Source organism: Ambystoma mexicanum, chromosome 10 (assembly GCF_040938575.1).
Source record: "Ambystoma mexicanum isolate Mex_15411 chromosome 10, UKY_AmexF1_1, whole genome shotgun sequence".
Taxonomy (NCBI): Eukaryota; Metazoa; Chordata; class Amphibia; order Caudata; family Ambystomatidae; genus Ambystoma; species Ambystoma mexicanum.
Window position 1 is genome coordinate 592,001,269 of NC_090932.1, and position 15,759 is coordinate 592,017,027.

Consider the following 15,759-nt stretch of genomic DNA (forward strand, 5'->3'; position numbering starts at 1 on the left):
ATTAGGTTGGCCTTCTGAACTTCTGCGCCGCCAGGACAGAGTTCAGAAATCCGTCTTAACAAATTGGTGTACAGCGATGGGATACGACTGAAGGTATCCAGTGTTGCGCACGAACTAAGGCATTTCAAGTTATTCCTACCAGGACACGTAGTGAATTGTTATAGTATAACTTTAAAAAGGCCATAGTCCTATCTAACAGTATGGAAACAAATACCTTGTTAACTTTAAATGCTTCCAAATCAGAAACATTGAAAAAGATGTGTGCGGAGAGTGGTGTTTCCTCTCAAGGCACGAAATTGGATATGATCCAAAGAATCGTGGCGTGGCAAGAAGCGCAGCTTGACGCTATAACTTCTGAGGACAGTGCGGAAGGAGGTGGGGCTGCTCTCACTGGTGGAACCGACGGTTCTGCCGCTGCACTGATCCACCACGACCACGAGGACAGGGAGGATGAGATGTCTAATGTTTCCTCTGCCAGTGCTGATGGGGAGGCTATGCTTGAATTCAAGAAGCAAGAGCTGCGGTTTAGGCAGAAGGAGCTTGAATTCAGCATAGCCAAACTAAAAATCGAACAGGCAGAAAAACAGAAAGACAGGGATCACCAGTTGGAACTGGTCAAGCTTCAGGTTGCAAATGGGTCCAAGGATCCTGGACATGGGTCTGGGGCCTCCTCTCATCCACGGTTTCCGAAAGATCTGCTCAGTGTGTATGAGGAAAGGAATGACATTATGGACTGGCTGAATGTGTTTGTGTATGCATGCGAAGTTCAACAAGTTGACAATGCTGATAAGATTGCCTGGTTACTCAGTAGGCTTCCCCATTCTGGCTGTAGTGCCATTATGGAAATGTCGAAGGCTGAGTGAGCTGATTTCGCAATGTTAAAGCAAACTCTCATTTTAAAGTTTGGAAAGAATCCGGCCCAATATTTGAAACGATTCAGAGAGTATAAGAAAAAAGAAGGTGGTACTTGGGTATCTTATGTCACCGAATCCTTAAAAAACTTAACTGGCTGGGTCGAAGGTTATAAGGTTTCTACCTTTGAAGGCATGATAAATCTTGTCATGCTGGAACACATTTTTGCATCTTCTTCCCCGGAGCTTAAGCAGCATTTGGCCGATTTGAAGGAGATAGATCCTAAGAAGCTGGCCATTGCCACAGACTTATGGGTGTCACATCGAGTGTCCCATAAGGACAAAACTCATCGTGGTAAGCAGGAGGAAGGGAAAAAGTCCAAAGATAAGGAGGGTGGAGAATCTGATAAATCTTCTTCTCAAAAGGGCCACAAAAAGAAAAATAAGGGTAAGACACAAGAGAACTCACAGGGTAGTGGAGGTCAGCCTCCGAAACAGAACTCTGGTTACAATAAGCCTCCCTATGTAAACAGACCCAATGGATCTTGTTTTGCTTGTGGAGCAACTGACCACGTGAAGGGGGATCCCCGGTGTAAGGTTAGACCTTTGGGGGTCCACTCCGCTAATCTGGCCTTCTCCTCCTACGAGGAAGAAGAGATTACAGGAGCATCCTTCTCCTCAGACTCATTTCCCAGCGGGATAGAAGCTGAGGTAGTTTTAGTTTCCCTGGGTTCCTGGGAGCCTAAAGTCGCAGAGGCTTATGCTAGGATTCCAGATAATACCAAGCACTACTTTAAAGACAGTGTGCTGATCAATGGAGTAGATACTCCAGCTCTTAGGGATAGTGGGTGCAGTCGCACTGTAGTGGATTCTACCTTGGTAGACTCAGAGGAAGTTGCCAGAGCTACTCTGATGCCCACTAAGTTGGCTGACGGCCCACTCCGTATGTTCCCAGTAATACCTGTAAATCTTACTTTAAATGGTACAGCAGTCAGGATTCCAGTGAGCATTCAGAGAAAGGTCCCAGGAAAGGTCTTGTTAGGTAATGATCTCAGAGCTTTAGGGCTCGTAGGAGACACTGCCGAAAGACCCTACACACGGTCTCAAGCACGGGCAGCATTGGCCAAGACCAATACGCCGCCCCAGCCGAAGGGGAAACCCAACGCGAAAGGAGTAAACAAGTCAAGTCGAGGGAAAGAGAATATTCCCCCGAGCTCGCCTACCACTGCGGTGGAGGAAGTTGGTCAATCGCCCGGGCCTGACGAGGAGGTGGCGATGCCTGAAGTATTTGACCCCAACGACCATCCTGAACTAAAAAACTTGTTAGTAGAAGGTGGTCCTGATAGGGACGAATTCAGTAAAGGCCAATGTGAGTGCCCATCTCTGGAAGGCCTAAGGAGACAGGCCTGCTCCCAGCTTGAGGGTGAACCTCCTGGGACGCATAGTATTTATTGGGAAGGTGGACTCCTGTATAGTGAGCCCACAGAGTCTACAGAAGGAGACCATAGGAGGTTGGTGGTTCCCCTTGCTGTTAGGCCCTTCCTCCTGCAGTTGGCGCATGAAGTGCCCCTTGCTGGTCAACTTGGTATTAAGAGGACCAAGCAAAGGTTATCCATGCACTTCTACTGGCCCAAGATGGGGGTGCAAGTAGAAAGTCACTGCAGGAGTTGTGCCTCCTGCCAGTTATCGGGTAAGGTTGGCTTGACAATCCAAGCTCCATTGGTACCACTCCCAGTTGTGGGAATACCATTCGAAAGGGTAGGGATCGACATCGTTGGTCCCCTTGACCCGCAAACATCCTCGGGCAATAGGTTTATCCTGGTGCTGGTCGACCATGCAACCAGATATCCTGAGGCCATCCCATTGAAAACTGTAACTGCCAAGTCAGTTGCAAAAGCGTTGCTTGGCATATTTACTAGGGTTGGCTTCCCTAAAGAAGTTGTGTCGGATCGTGGCAGCAACTTTATGTTGAAGTATATGCAGGCTATGTGGAAAGAATGTGGGGTCACCTACAAGTTCTCTTCTGCATACCAGCCCCAGACCAATGGTCTGGTGGAACGTTTCAACAGAACGTTAAAGAGCATGATTGGGGCTCTGGAAGAACCTCAGAGAAGAAAATGGGATCTTCTTTTACCCTGCTTACTGTTTTCCTACCGAGAGGTACCACAGGAGGGTGTTGGCTTCAGCCCCTTCAAACTTCTGTTTGGTCATCCTGTACGGGGATCCTTAGCCATAGTCAAAGAGGGATGGGAGATGCCCACTCCCCCTGTTACTACGAACGTAGTAGATTATGTGCTAGGGCTCAGAAAACGGATGGTACTTCTGATGGGCTTGGCTAGTGATAAATTGAAGGCAGGACAAGCGCTGGTGAAACATTGGTAGGACCAGAAAGCTTCCCTCATCAACTTTACACCTGGTCAGCAAATCCTGATCATGAATCCCATAAGGCCTCAAGCTTTACAGGACAAATGGTCAGGCCCTTACACAGTGGTGGAGCCCCTGGGTGAGGTTAACTATTTAGTGGACCTTGGAAGGCCTGGACAGGCTCCCAAAGTGTTTCACGGAAATAGGCTGAAGGCTTTCGTCCCAAGAGTCGAAATCGCAGCACTGCTACTGGCTTCAGATGTTGAGGAAGAGGAGTCTGAACCTCTCCCCGACCTGTTCCAAAGCGGTCCTTCAGATAGCTCCTTTGAGGGTGTCCGAGTGGCCCCTCACCTGACTTCTGATCAGCAGGCTGAGGTGAAAAGTTTGCTTTGGCAGTTTTCCCCCCTGTTTTCACAGTCGCCTGGTTTGACACCTTGGTGCACACATAACATAGACACAGGAGACAGTGTACCTACCAAAAGTAGGGGATACAGGATGTCAGACAAAGTACGGTCTTATATTAAGACCGAGGTCAACAAGATGTTAGACCTTGGGGTGATTGAACCCTCTAGTAGTCCTTGGTCCAGCCCTGTGGTTTTGGTTCCAAAGGCAGGCACTTCTGAATTGAGGTTCTGCCTGGATTACAGGGCTCTGAATGCTGTCACCAAGACAGATGCACACCCCTTGCCTCGAACAGATGAGCTGGTGGATACTTTGGGTGCCTCCAAGTACCTCAGCACGTTTGACCTCACTGCTGGCTATTGGCAAATAGCTTTAGCAGAACATGCCAAGGAGAAGACAGCATTTTCTACTCCAGACGGCCTTTACCAATTGCGGGTAATGCCGTTCGGGTTGAAGAATGCACCTGCCACTTTCCAGAGGCTTGTGAATCATGTTTTGAATGGGTTGGACGAATTCTGTCTTGCATATCTGGACGATATAGCAGTTTTCAGTGCCACCTGGGAAGACCATGTGAAACACCTCGGGATTGTGCTCCAGGCTCTTCAGAAAGCACACTTGACCATAAAGGCTAGTAAATGCCAGATTGGACAAGGCTCAGTGGTTTACCTTGGACATGAAGTAGGTGGAGGGAGGATACAGCCTCTTCCCAGTAAAGTACAAGCAGTACAAGACTGGCCTACCTCCACTACACAGACCCAAGTGAGAGCCTTCTTAGGACTCACGGGGTATTACCGAAACTTCGTGGCAGACTATGGCACCATAGCTGCCCCTCTGACTGCCCTCACCACTCCGAAGAAACCCAAGAAGGTAACTTGGACCGACGAGTGTGAGAAGGCCTTCAATGGCTTAAAAGACTCCTTGTGCCAGGCCCCTGTCCTCAGGGCCCCTGATTATCAAAGACCTTTTATCGTGCAGACGGACGCCTCTGACACTGGGATAGGAGCTGTACTATCGCAAATAAATGAGAAGGGTAAGGAACACCCTTTTGTTTTTATTAATCGCCAGCTTAAGGACAGAGAGCTCAGATGGTCCACGGTAGAGAAAGAATGTTTCTCTGTTGTGTGGGCCCTACGGAAGCTGAGGCCCTATCTCTATGGGACCCACTTCACTGTGCAAACTGACCATAAGCCCTTAAAGTGGCTAATGAACATGAAGGGGGAGAATCCAAAGTTGCTTAGGTGGTCCATAAGTCTACAAGGCTTCGACTTCACTATTGAGCATAGGCCAGGTGTCCAACATAGCAATGCTGATGGGTTGTCCAGAATGTTTAACCGACCTGAACAAGAGACTCATCCAGGGGTGGATTAGTTCCCCTGGTCCATAGTCTGGGAGGGGCGAGTGTTAGGAAAGATTTCGTAATTGTGGGTAATTTTCCTTCCATGTGGCAACCCCTAAACTTTTTGCTGTTGTTTTTCACCTTGTTCTCGACTTTGCCAGAGAAGTGCAGCCTTCTGCCGCACTCTTCTGGGCTTTCGCTCCATTCTTACGGGGAAACTGACATGCCCTTAAGACAGTCAGTACCGGGAAACGCTGTTTTCCGTAGTTTCTTTTATCATGTTGCGGCTTTCGTGCAACATGACACAAGAGGGCACTGTAAGCTAAGTTACTGTTCTCTTGGGTCTCTAGCCTTCTACAGGCCCTAGATACTCGTTTAGGATTGTAACTGATCGGTGCAAGTGATTCACGGACAGGTATGGTGGCAGCGATCGTTTCTTGTGTTTTGAGCTCCTTTTGGCGTTTTAAGCGCGTTTCTCGCGCTTAGCCCAAAATTGTGGCCTGGCTCCCAAAATGGCCAGACCACGAGGCTCCTTTGTTCTGTCCGCTGACCGTCTTGCTCCCTTCACCTTCCCCAGGTCGAGCCGACCCGGGGCCTTCCTTATTTGGGCATGTACTTTCCCGCGAAACACGGATGCTTTCGCGGGCTGCCACAGGCCTTGTGTGCCTCCAGGATGTGGGCTGGGATGTCTGGTCCCAATACACATCCTGGGTGCCAGAGAGTCTAGGGTGGTGTGAATGCCTGGGACCACCGTGGTCCGTGATAGGTCCACGAATGGTGTGAGTGTTGATGAGCGGATCTCCCATTGGGTCCCCTCCGTTTTGGCGCAAAGGGAACCGTGGATAAGAGGGGGCTGGAAACACCACTACCATGTCGATCTCCTGAGTTCTCACGAATGAAGGAATACAGGAGCCAAGTATCCTGCAACCACGAGGCTGAACCGAGGAATCGCTGGTGACCCGCTGAAGGACTGCTCCTCTGCACTGCTGACGCCTTGTGAAACCCTTTTTACCTTTGATCGAACCAGAAGGCCTGTACTGGTACTTCGACCCTTGGAATAGCGGGAACAGCTATTGTCGGCATCTTTACCATCTCCTGCTCGTAAGCCTTCGGAAGCGTCTCTGGGCCATCCAGCAGACTGACCAGCCTACACAGGAGTCTTGCTCTGTAACCACCGCCAGGTTGTGTAGTATTTCTAGTCCTTGTCACTCTCACACGATTCGTACACTTGGCGTTCCCAGGTCTGAAGTGAGTAGTGTACATTTGACTGAGATACACACGGCCGCTCCATTGCCCTGCTGTGGTAACAAACTGTGCGGGTTCCCTTCGTTTGGGACATCTTTTACTCAACTCTGCTGCTGCAGAATCAACACGACGACGAGACGTCCCCTGCTCTCCTGAACCTGCCAGCGACTGAAACTGACGCGGAGAAGCATGGGTCTGCTTGCATCGGGGACCGGTGAGTAGCATAGCTAGGAACTGGTCGCCCTCCTGCAGGAGCCCATGTCTGGGGTTGCTTGTGTTTCCGTGCAGAGGGGACATGGCCTAGCAGTTCGGGCTGGGCTGCTACCATTGGTGGCAGTACCTAACTGATTATGTCTGAACCCCTTTTGCAATGGCGTAGACGGGCTAAAAACGGTGGTGTGGAAGGTTGCCCAGAACAATGCCAGTGGTTCAGATTCATGCAAAACCTTCCACCCATCACTTTTGTGCTTACAGTTTGTCTCACTATGTGAGAGAGGGTATGCCCAGACTTGGGTCCCTTACTCGCTGCGCCTTAGGGAACCAAGCTGCACCTCACTGAGGAGGCCCAACAAGGCCGAAACATGTCTGGGGTTGCTTGTGTTTCCATGCAGAGGGGACCTGGCCTAGCAGTTCAGGCTGGGCTGCTACCATTGGTGGCAGTACCTGACTGATTTGCATATGGCTGGACCCCTTTTGCAATGGCGCAGACAGCTAAAAATGGTGGTGTGGAAGGTTGCCCAGAGTAATGCCAGTGGTTCAGATTCATGCAAAACCTTCCACCCATCACTTTTGTGCTTACAGATTGTCTCACTATGTGAGAGAGGGTGTGCCCAGACGTGGATCCCTTGTTCGCTGCGCCATAGGGAACCAAGCTGCACCTCAATGAGGAGGCCCAACAGGGCCGAAACATGTCTGGGGTTGCTTGTGTTTCCGTGCAGATGGGACCTGGCCTAGCAGTTCGGACTGGGCTGCTACCATTGGTGGCAGTACCTGACTGATTTGCATATGGCTGGACCCCTTTTGCAATGGCGCAGATGGGCTAAAAAACGGTGGTGTGGAAGGTTGCCCAGAGCAATGCCAGTGGTTCAGATTCATGCAAAACCTTCCACCCATCACTTTTGTGCTTATAAAACGTATGTACAACCTCTTAAACCTTTTGAATTTCCCAAGCTTCCATGGGAATATGTTTATTTAGATATCTTAACACAACGCTTATGCAAGGTGTACGCATGGCAATTAGTTCTGGCCTGCGTTGGGAGGAATGCATAGGGAAGTTGGTGTTGGCTTACAGATTAGCACCAGACTCAACTACAGGGCTAAATCCATTTGAAGTTCTTAGAGAGAGAATGATGTTAAAAAATGATCCCAAAAAAAGAATACATGATAATAATATGGCACTAGACTCACCAGAGTGGAGAGTGGTGATCAGGTTTGGGTGTGTAGAACGTGTGGTGTTCTGAAAGCTGACAGCACGTTTGTTGGTCCTCTGAGAGTAGACAAAGCGTTCGATGATGTAGTAGTGCTAGAAGACTGTCGCACATGGAACAAATATAGTATACCATTAAGACCCATGGCGAATAAACATTAAGGGCAATATTATTTTTTTCAATGTACAAGAAGGGAAGTGTCTTGTGTATATTTGTGTATTAATTGATACATTACTTGTAAATCAAATACAGTTATAAATGTGAGTTGGTCAGATCGAACTGTTAAATAGGCTGCAGTTAATTGTTATGATAAACATGTTTACATTGCAGTTAAGTGCAAGGATAAGCATATTTTGCAGGTGCAGTTGTTTACCGTGTTGCTATCTATGTGGCCAGTATCAGAAGAACTTGTTATTGTGTTACCTGGGAAACATGGAACCACTAAGGGTTATAAGGCAGTGGGCATATAAGGCAGTGTGTATATAAGGCTTGGTGATTGTGCGGGTCAACCGTTGCAGTCTGGATAGGAGGGTCTCCTTATGCCAATAAACACATATTTTACAGGGTCTGCAGTAGCGACCCCATAGATATGGTTAAGTTGTTCAACCCATAGGAAGAACAGTTTTTGGGAAGAGGATAACTTTGGTGCTGTTTGATGAATTCTCACAAAGCATTGCAAAAAAGTATACAGCCAACTCTGAATTTATTATATGAGGTTTTGTGCGATTTTGTGAAGGGGGTTTTCAGGGGGTGTCTCAAAACATTTGAAATCTGGATGGACATGAATAGAAAAAAATGTTTGCTCTCTGCTACAGCCTAAACCGCTGGACTGATCTGCACCAGACTTGCGCAAGGAGCAGCGCCCTGGTTCCGAAAGCATGCTTTTGCAAATTTGGTGCTAATCTGACCAGTAGATATTTGAGAAATGGCCAAAATGTAAGTCAAAATAACTACAGATCTCCGTCCGGTTTGAGGAATTACTTTGTGGCTCGGTGTCCGCGGACACCTGTGGGCCAATCAGGGAGCCACGTAATGTTTGCAGACATCGTACACGTCAGCTGATTGGTCAATTAAAAATGTGAGGTGCACCAAAACCTTTGAAACGGATGCTATGCTGGATTCACAAACTGTTCCCGTAGTTTGCAGACATCGCGGTAAAAACATATTAATAAAAACATTACAATTGTCAAACAAATGAAACAATCTCTGGGGAGCTGAGGGGTCATGAGGATGGGATATGTCTAGAAAAAGCCAAAAATCAGGTGTTTTTCCCTTCTTTGATGTGTACGAACATCTGAGATGTTCAGGGACATTTCTGTGATGTTCGCAAACTTGACAAACATTTGAGGACATCCATGCCTATTTCTACATTACACCGTCAGTGAAAAGCAGTTTTTGGATGGTTTATAGCTTTGGCGCCATTGAATGAAACTACATGTAATTTTGTAATATAATTGTAAACCCAACTGCAACTCTTTTTGACAAGTTTGTTGCCATATCGCTAAGAGGGGGACACATTTAAGGGGGGGGTTCCAAAATGTTTTAATGGCTTATACATTTGGGGCCATTTGACAAATCTGCATGAAAGTTTGAAAAGATTTTAGACCCAACTTTGAATGTGGGCTTTTGTCAAGAGGGGGCAAAATTAGAGGCGGTTCCAACATTATTAGTTTGCTTTTAACTTTGCTGCAGTTTGATGAATTTGCACAAAGTTTTGCAAGAAAATCTAGACCCAGCTTTTGAATGTTTGTGCAAAGTTTGAAGCAGTTTTGTTAAGTGGGGCCTGTTATATCGCTTTTCTTTGTACCTACATTTTGACACTTTTCAAAAAATAAAACACGGATGGATTTGCAGCAAACCTTTGCGAGGAACAAGGACCCAAAAGCAAATGTGTTTATTTTATTGAAAAGTGTCATAATGTAGGTACAAGAAATAGTGATATACCTCTGGTGACTGAGGGATAGCCTGTGGCCATTGCCACCAGGGACTGGCAATGGGGTTAAAGTGGGCATGGCCCCCGGCCATGTAGTAACCTTTTTTCAATCAAGATATTCTTGAATGGGGAAAAAGCATTCTGCTTGCGGCTACAGCCCTAAGTGCTAGATGGGATTTAAGCAAACGTCCGTGAGGAGCATCAGCAAGGACTTGAAAGCCTGCTCTTGCAAATCCGTCCTGTGTTTTATTTTTCCCAAAGTGTCCAAATGTATGTACATAAAACAGTGATATAACTTTAGTGCCTGGGCAGTGGGCCTGGCCCTCTGCAATTACAAATGTCTACTCTGATTTGCTTACTGGGTCATCCGGCATGGCCGAAGCCCATGGATTGTGGAGACTGGTGAGTGCTGGAAAACAGGGGTGGTTTGGTGGGGCTGGGGTCATGGTCGAGCCTCATGGTCTAGGCAATTCCATGTCTTGCATCCCAGCATGCACTGCTGGAAACAACATCAATTTGCGCTGCAAAAAATATGTTTGTTAAAGGAGGTTTATAGTTCTTTCACATATGTTAAAACAGGAATTATTAACAACGTATATACAGTGCTGTAAGATCATGAAACATTTTCACTTCTAAAAACAATTAGAATTCACTGAAAAAAAAGTTGTAAAGGGACTTTATGTAAGTTGCACTAATAAAACCTATGAAATTCACTTAAAAAACTTTGTTGGTAGGATGTTATGGTTGCAAGGAAAAATCGAAAAACCAAACATATTCGCCAGTTATGGTAAGCTATGCAACCATAACAGGCGCTACCACCATGCACTGCTAAGACTAACTCCTGATCACTCTTCATATGTTGCTATCAACATTCTAAACATAACCCATTGTAGGGACTTTTCATCAAAACAACCGCCCTGCATATGTGATCTCATCAGTGATGTCCTCAATGATGCCATTTGTGATGTCAGCTTTGATGTCCTTGGTGTTAGTCTTAGCAGTGCATTGTGGTGGCGCAAGATATTGTTGCATTGCTTACCATAACTGCCAAATTTCTTTGGTCTTTTGATTTTACCTTGAAACCATAACATCTCTTTAACCAAGATGTTTATGCTTGGCTCTAATAAGCTCCCCATATGGTATACTATGAATAGGTGGTTTCGGATGAGGACTGTGTGCATGTAATACTGAATTGGACGCTATTGGTTTCCTATGTAGTTTGCTACACATTTTCTGGTTGTCTATGAACAATTTCACATCTAGAAATACCAATTCATTTGCACTGCTAGTATTCTACAAAAAATAAATGCCCCATAAATAGCACAATAGACTACCTTACGAAATATGTGGTTTTTGCAATTGGTTGCCGTCCAACAAATTATATATAGATTCAACTATATGTATGTTAAAAATCAGGATCTTGCAACACTACATAGCAATAAAGAACAAGGATGAGAATTATCCATTAGCCAAACATTACTTAGAAAACCACAACACGGATGCTACCCTTGTTAGATTTGTTGATTTGGCACATATACCACAGCATAAGAGAAAGGGCAACAGAGAAAGACGCCTGAGGAAATTGGAATCAAAGCTCATTATAGAATTTAACACGAAGCCATGGGGCCATAATTCTGATGAGGAATTGTCAATAAATCTATATAATGATTAAATGGAACATCAGAATTTAATATATGAAGCATTTGAAATTTAACACGAATTGTAATATTGTTCCTGAGTTGAATAATGTGTTATTTACATACACAGCTATAGAATGTGTTATTTGTTTACCCAGTCATGCATCATACCAAGTACAGCCCCTTATAATTATGTCCTTACAGAGGTGGACGTACCTACAAAATATTACCAGTCAATAATGCTGTCATGTAGGAAATGTAGCAAGTTTATTTTTAGGACATGCAGAACAGCAGCTAAGCATACACCAAACCAGTGCGGGGAAAGAGAGAGAATAAGATAAGAATACAAAATAAAGGCCACTTAAAAGGTGACAATTTATAGGGCAGATCAACATTTTCACAGTAATATCAAAACAGTCTGGCCCTCTTCTGGTGGGTACTTTGTGGTTGACCAGTCTCATAACTGGTTAGTACAATGATGTTCACACTTGATCTCCAGGTCTTTAATGTGCTCAAATGTAAACTATCTCACCGTAAAGTGCTGAGTGTCTCGTCATAGTTTATATCAGCTGGGCTGAGTGCAGCTACCATTGCTGTTCGTGAATTACCACCTGTTTAAAAAAGAAAAATAATGAATGTGTGATCTTGTGATTTATGTTCTTTCATCTCCTTTTCAATTTAGCAGCAAATCAGATCCTTTGAATTGCATAGTTTATGGCCTTCCCAACATAACAGTCTAATGTGCCTATAGTACTTAGATCTACCTATCATTTTACAAGAAAAGTAAATTGGTCCTATCATTTAGATGAGGAAACTCCCCATATGTATGTCCACTGTTATTAAGGGGCTAGGGTGATAAAAGGGGAGGCCAAAATCGGGGCATCATAAAAAAATTAGACAAACCAATAAATGTTCCTTTGCTGTACCTGCCTGCTCAACTCTAGCCCTCCTACAGCCACAGCCTACATTGCACATAGCCCCTTTATTGTGCATTGGGGGCCATTGCAAGATAGTGGCACCAGTCCTTGTTAAACAAAGATGGCCTGTTCCTATTTTGTTTTGTGGTCACCAGAGTTCTATTGATTAGGAGAGGGCAAATACCCAGCCAATCCACCTTGACTAGGCCTCACCTATAGATGCAGCCTTCCTTAGGATCGAGCGGTCACAGGAAGCAAGACAACCATGGGCAATCAGAATTAACCTACATAAAGACTCCCACCATAAACAAAAACTTCAAATTGAGTCCCCTAGGGAGTGCACAAAATTCTCCTTTCGACCACTAAGCATTATTTAATAGTGTACACCAATGTTTTGAGCATGGAGAATCCATAGTTCACTGCGTACCGGGAATACAACATGTGGATTGGCTCTTTTTCGAGCCATACCACACGGTATTCCCATGTACGTTAGTGCGTGCCGGGTACTCTGGGTACTCTGTTCCCAGCGAGGGGCGTGGTACCCCCTTAGCCAATGAGGAGGCTCGAAATGGGACAATCCCCGCTCCGAGCCTCCCCATGGCTGGAGGCTGCCTTTGTCCCCCGCTGGGGACTCGGTTAAGTTTTTTTTTCCTCCACCCCCTTCCCCCACAAACTATCCTCTCCCCACCCTCCCAACCCCACGTACCTTCTTTTTTCTTCTTTTCTCTTCTTTTCTTGGGAGCGAACGCGCTGGTAACACTTCTGTTCCCAGCGCGTCCACTCCCGATGGCCGCCGTGGAAAGGGAAAATGGACTACGTTTTCCCTTTCCCGGTGGCCATTTTTGTTCAACTTTTTTTTTTCTGTTTCGAAATGCCATTAGTATCCCAGTCTAATAAGACCCTTGACAGCGGGCCAATAATGCCCACAGTAATGCCCCCGGGACGTCGTTAAGGCCCTTGCTATGCTCGGGCCTGTAACTACAGCCCCGGGGGCATTACCTGGGGTGGGATTGGGCCGCCACCTCGGGTCTTATTCCCACAGTATAACCTTTCTTTGACAATATGCCATTAGGTACAGAAGAAAACACATCACATACAATTAAAATAAATAAAGGATTTATACAGCAACCTAAAAATCACAAGCATCTTAAAAAGATGCAAAATTCATCAATTTCATAATATAAGTATATCAGTATATATAAACCATTCTACTGTGGAGAGAACAACCCAAAGTGCCAGTGCATAAAAATTATATAACAAAATTCATATTGTAGTTTTCAGACTTTCACTTCTTTTCCACCATGAGTAATACATGTATCTTGAAACAAAATACACAACATTAAAGTTTTCTCTCAGTTTACAAAGGTGTAGTGCTTGATCAATTGTACGTATTCTGTGTAATTTGAACAACTGTTTCAGGTACCTCCTATGTATACCATAGCCTTCGCATAATAACAAAAAGTATACAAGGTTTTCGGGTACCATACGACAAGTAGGGCAAGTAATCCCCTGGCAGTTGACCCAGCTGCTACTATACAATCTTACTGGTAATGATCCCACACTGAACCTAATATATAGGGCTCGAGTATACAATGGAGAGACAATGTCTAGATAACTTTCAAATGCAAACATGATCTTACAGCTCAAGTGATCGTTTCCACCAGTAGGCACCCCACACAATACCAACAGTCTGTCTCTCTTATAGGCCAATAGCAATCCCTTGACCATTTCTTTTGCATTGTTTAGGATAGCTACAGGACAGGATCATCCCAGTAGGCCCTCAAGACAAGTTCCAGCAGCCATTTATTTACATGTGCGATCCAAGAGGTGGATAAACCGCCCCCCCCACGGACATCACTGACTTGAGAGCTTCCTTATATCTCACAAGCTCTGGGTATTGCCACACCCTCAGCCAGTACAAAACAGGCCTTGTTCCAGCCTCGTTGGCAATAGGAATCATATCACATTCTAAATGGACTGCTGCTGTGGACATACTCTACGGAAGTGACAATATGTTTGTATTGTTACAGTCAGGGGCATATTGTTCACATACCCCCATATCTCAGCACCATAGATGGTGGCAGCTTTGGCCTGTGCCCAATAGGCCAAAAATACGGTCTTAAGTGGTCCCCCAGCATGTTTAAAATAAAACTTTCTAACAGCGCCATTGGTTATTTCCAGGTTAGTTTTGGCCTTCAAAAGTTGCTTTGACCAGCTAGCGTAGCTCAATAATCGTATTTCCAAATAGTTGTACCAGCAGACCTGCTCCAACTCAGAGTCTCCCACAAACAATATGCAAAGGCTTGGGTTTGAAATTCTCATGGCTAAATACCATAGCCTTTGTTTTACTTTGATTAATTTCTAGGCCCAAGTCATCACACTTTGCGGCAAAACGTGCCAATGCCAAACACAGTCCCATAGGGTTGTTGACAGGAGCACAGACTTGTCAGCTAAATAGAGTGAAGGTATTTGATCTGCACCCAAATGCGGCAGCTCTGAGCCAATATCATACACATCCTTGATGTCCCCGGTAGTCAGAGTACATCATCAAGGTCCTCCTCAACATGTCTCTTTAGGTTTTTATTATGAACATCTCTACTTGAGTCTAGTGATCTGCCAGCAGATTGTCTTGCAGGTAGCACAGAAGTCAGGCCAGAAACAGTTATTGCCTCATGATATTGACCATCGCCCAGCCACTCGTCCTTTAGGACTATCTGAATATAGTCATTCCCACTCTGTTGTGGGCTAAACCTCGGCAGACCACACTATCATCACGGATAATGGAGATACAACCTCTTTCGTTCCTCATCCAGTGAATCACTTTATTAACTAGGGAATCACTGTTCTCATAAACTCAACCCCCAAGTCTGAGGACTTTCGTCATGTATACTGTTTTGTTTGCCAGGTCCTTAACTGACCTCCTCCCTAAGAAATGTCCTCCCATCGGATTCCTTATAGTGTTACAAGTTGGCAAGTTATTTTGCCAAGAAAATGATCGATCCCGTGCTGCCGGCAAAGACGTGTATTTACCAGTGGCAATTTTGCAAGCATTATTATAATTGATATCAGTCCGCCTCCCTATAATATCAAGAATTGCTGTAGCCCAATTTTGGTTTACAGCTGCATGATGCTATCTAGCAGGTAGCTTGTTGGTATTATATGTGGTAGTATTTAGTATTGGTATAATATTTGGGGCAATACTTTCTTTGCTACTACTACTACTAAACCTTGTCCTCTGCTCTGGGACAACAGCATGCTCCTTACTAGCTGCACCCACCTTAGCTGTAAGTTGTATCAACCCCTTCAAAATGGTATTCACCATATGCTTAATTCGCATTAGATTATCTACTAGGCCAGCCAAATTCACATCATCGGCTTTACTCAGTTTCGAATAGTATCCTTTTAATAGGGTCGTTTGGGTCATTTGTTCTTTTTGGGGTACAGCTTTTTTGTTTGGTTCTTTATACCCTTGGTCTTGCCTTTTCCTGCCCCTAGTAGCATGCCCCTAAGTGCACAGCACTTACACTTTCCCTCTTCTGTTGTTCCATTGATGGATTTGTTTTCAGGGCCTCCCCGCCCGTGCTCTGGCCATGTAGAGGTCTCACAAGGTAACAAGCTAGAATGCCTATTAGATGTTGATATTAAGA

At 45.3% G+C, this 15,759-nt stretch overlaps 1 protein-coding gene across 7 annotated transcripts in view; it reads right to left on the minus strand.

The window, feature by feature from the left end:
- The window catches only part of KIF1A (kinesin family member 1A), a 4,129,412-nt gene that overhangs the window by 3,178,764 nt on the left and 934,889 nt on the right, over positions 1-15,759 (minus strand). For all 7 annotated transcript variants that reach the window (XM_069618139.1, XM_069618143.1, XM_069618141.1 and 4 more), the window contains exon 12: positions 11,728-11,806. In XM_069618139.1, coding sequence (XP_069474240.1) covers positions 11,728-11,806 — 79 coding nt within the window. The remainder of the gene's footprint in view (positions 1-11,727; positions 11,807-15,759) is intronic.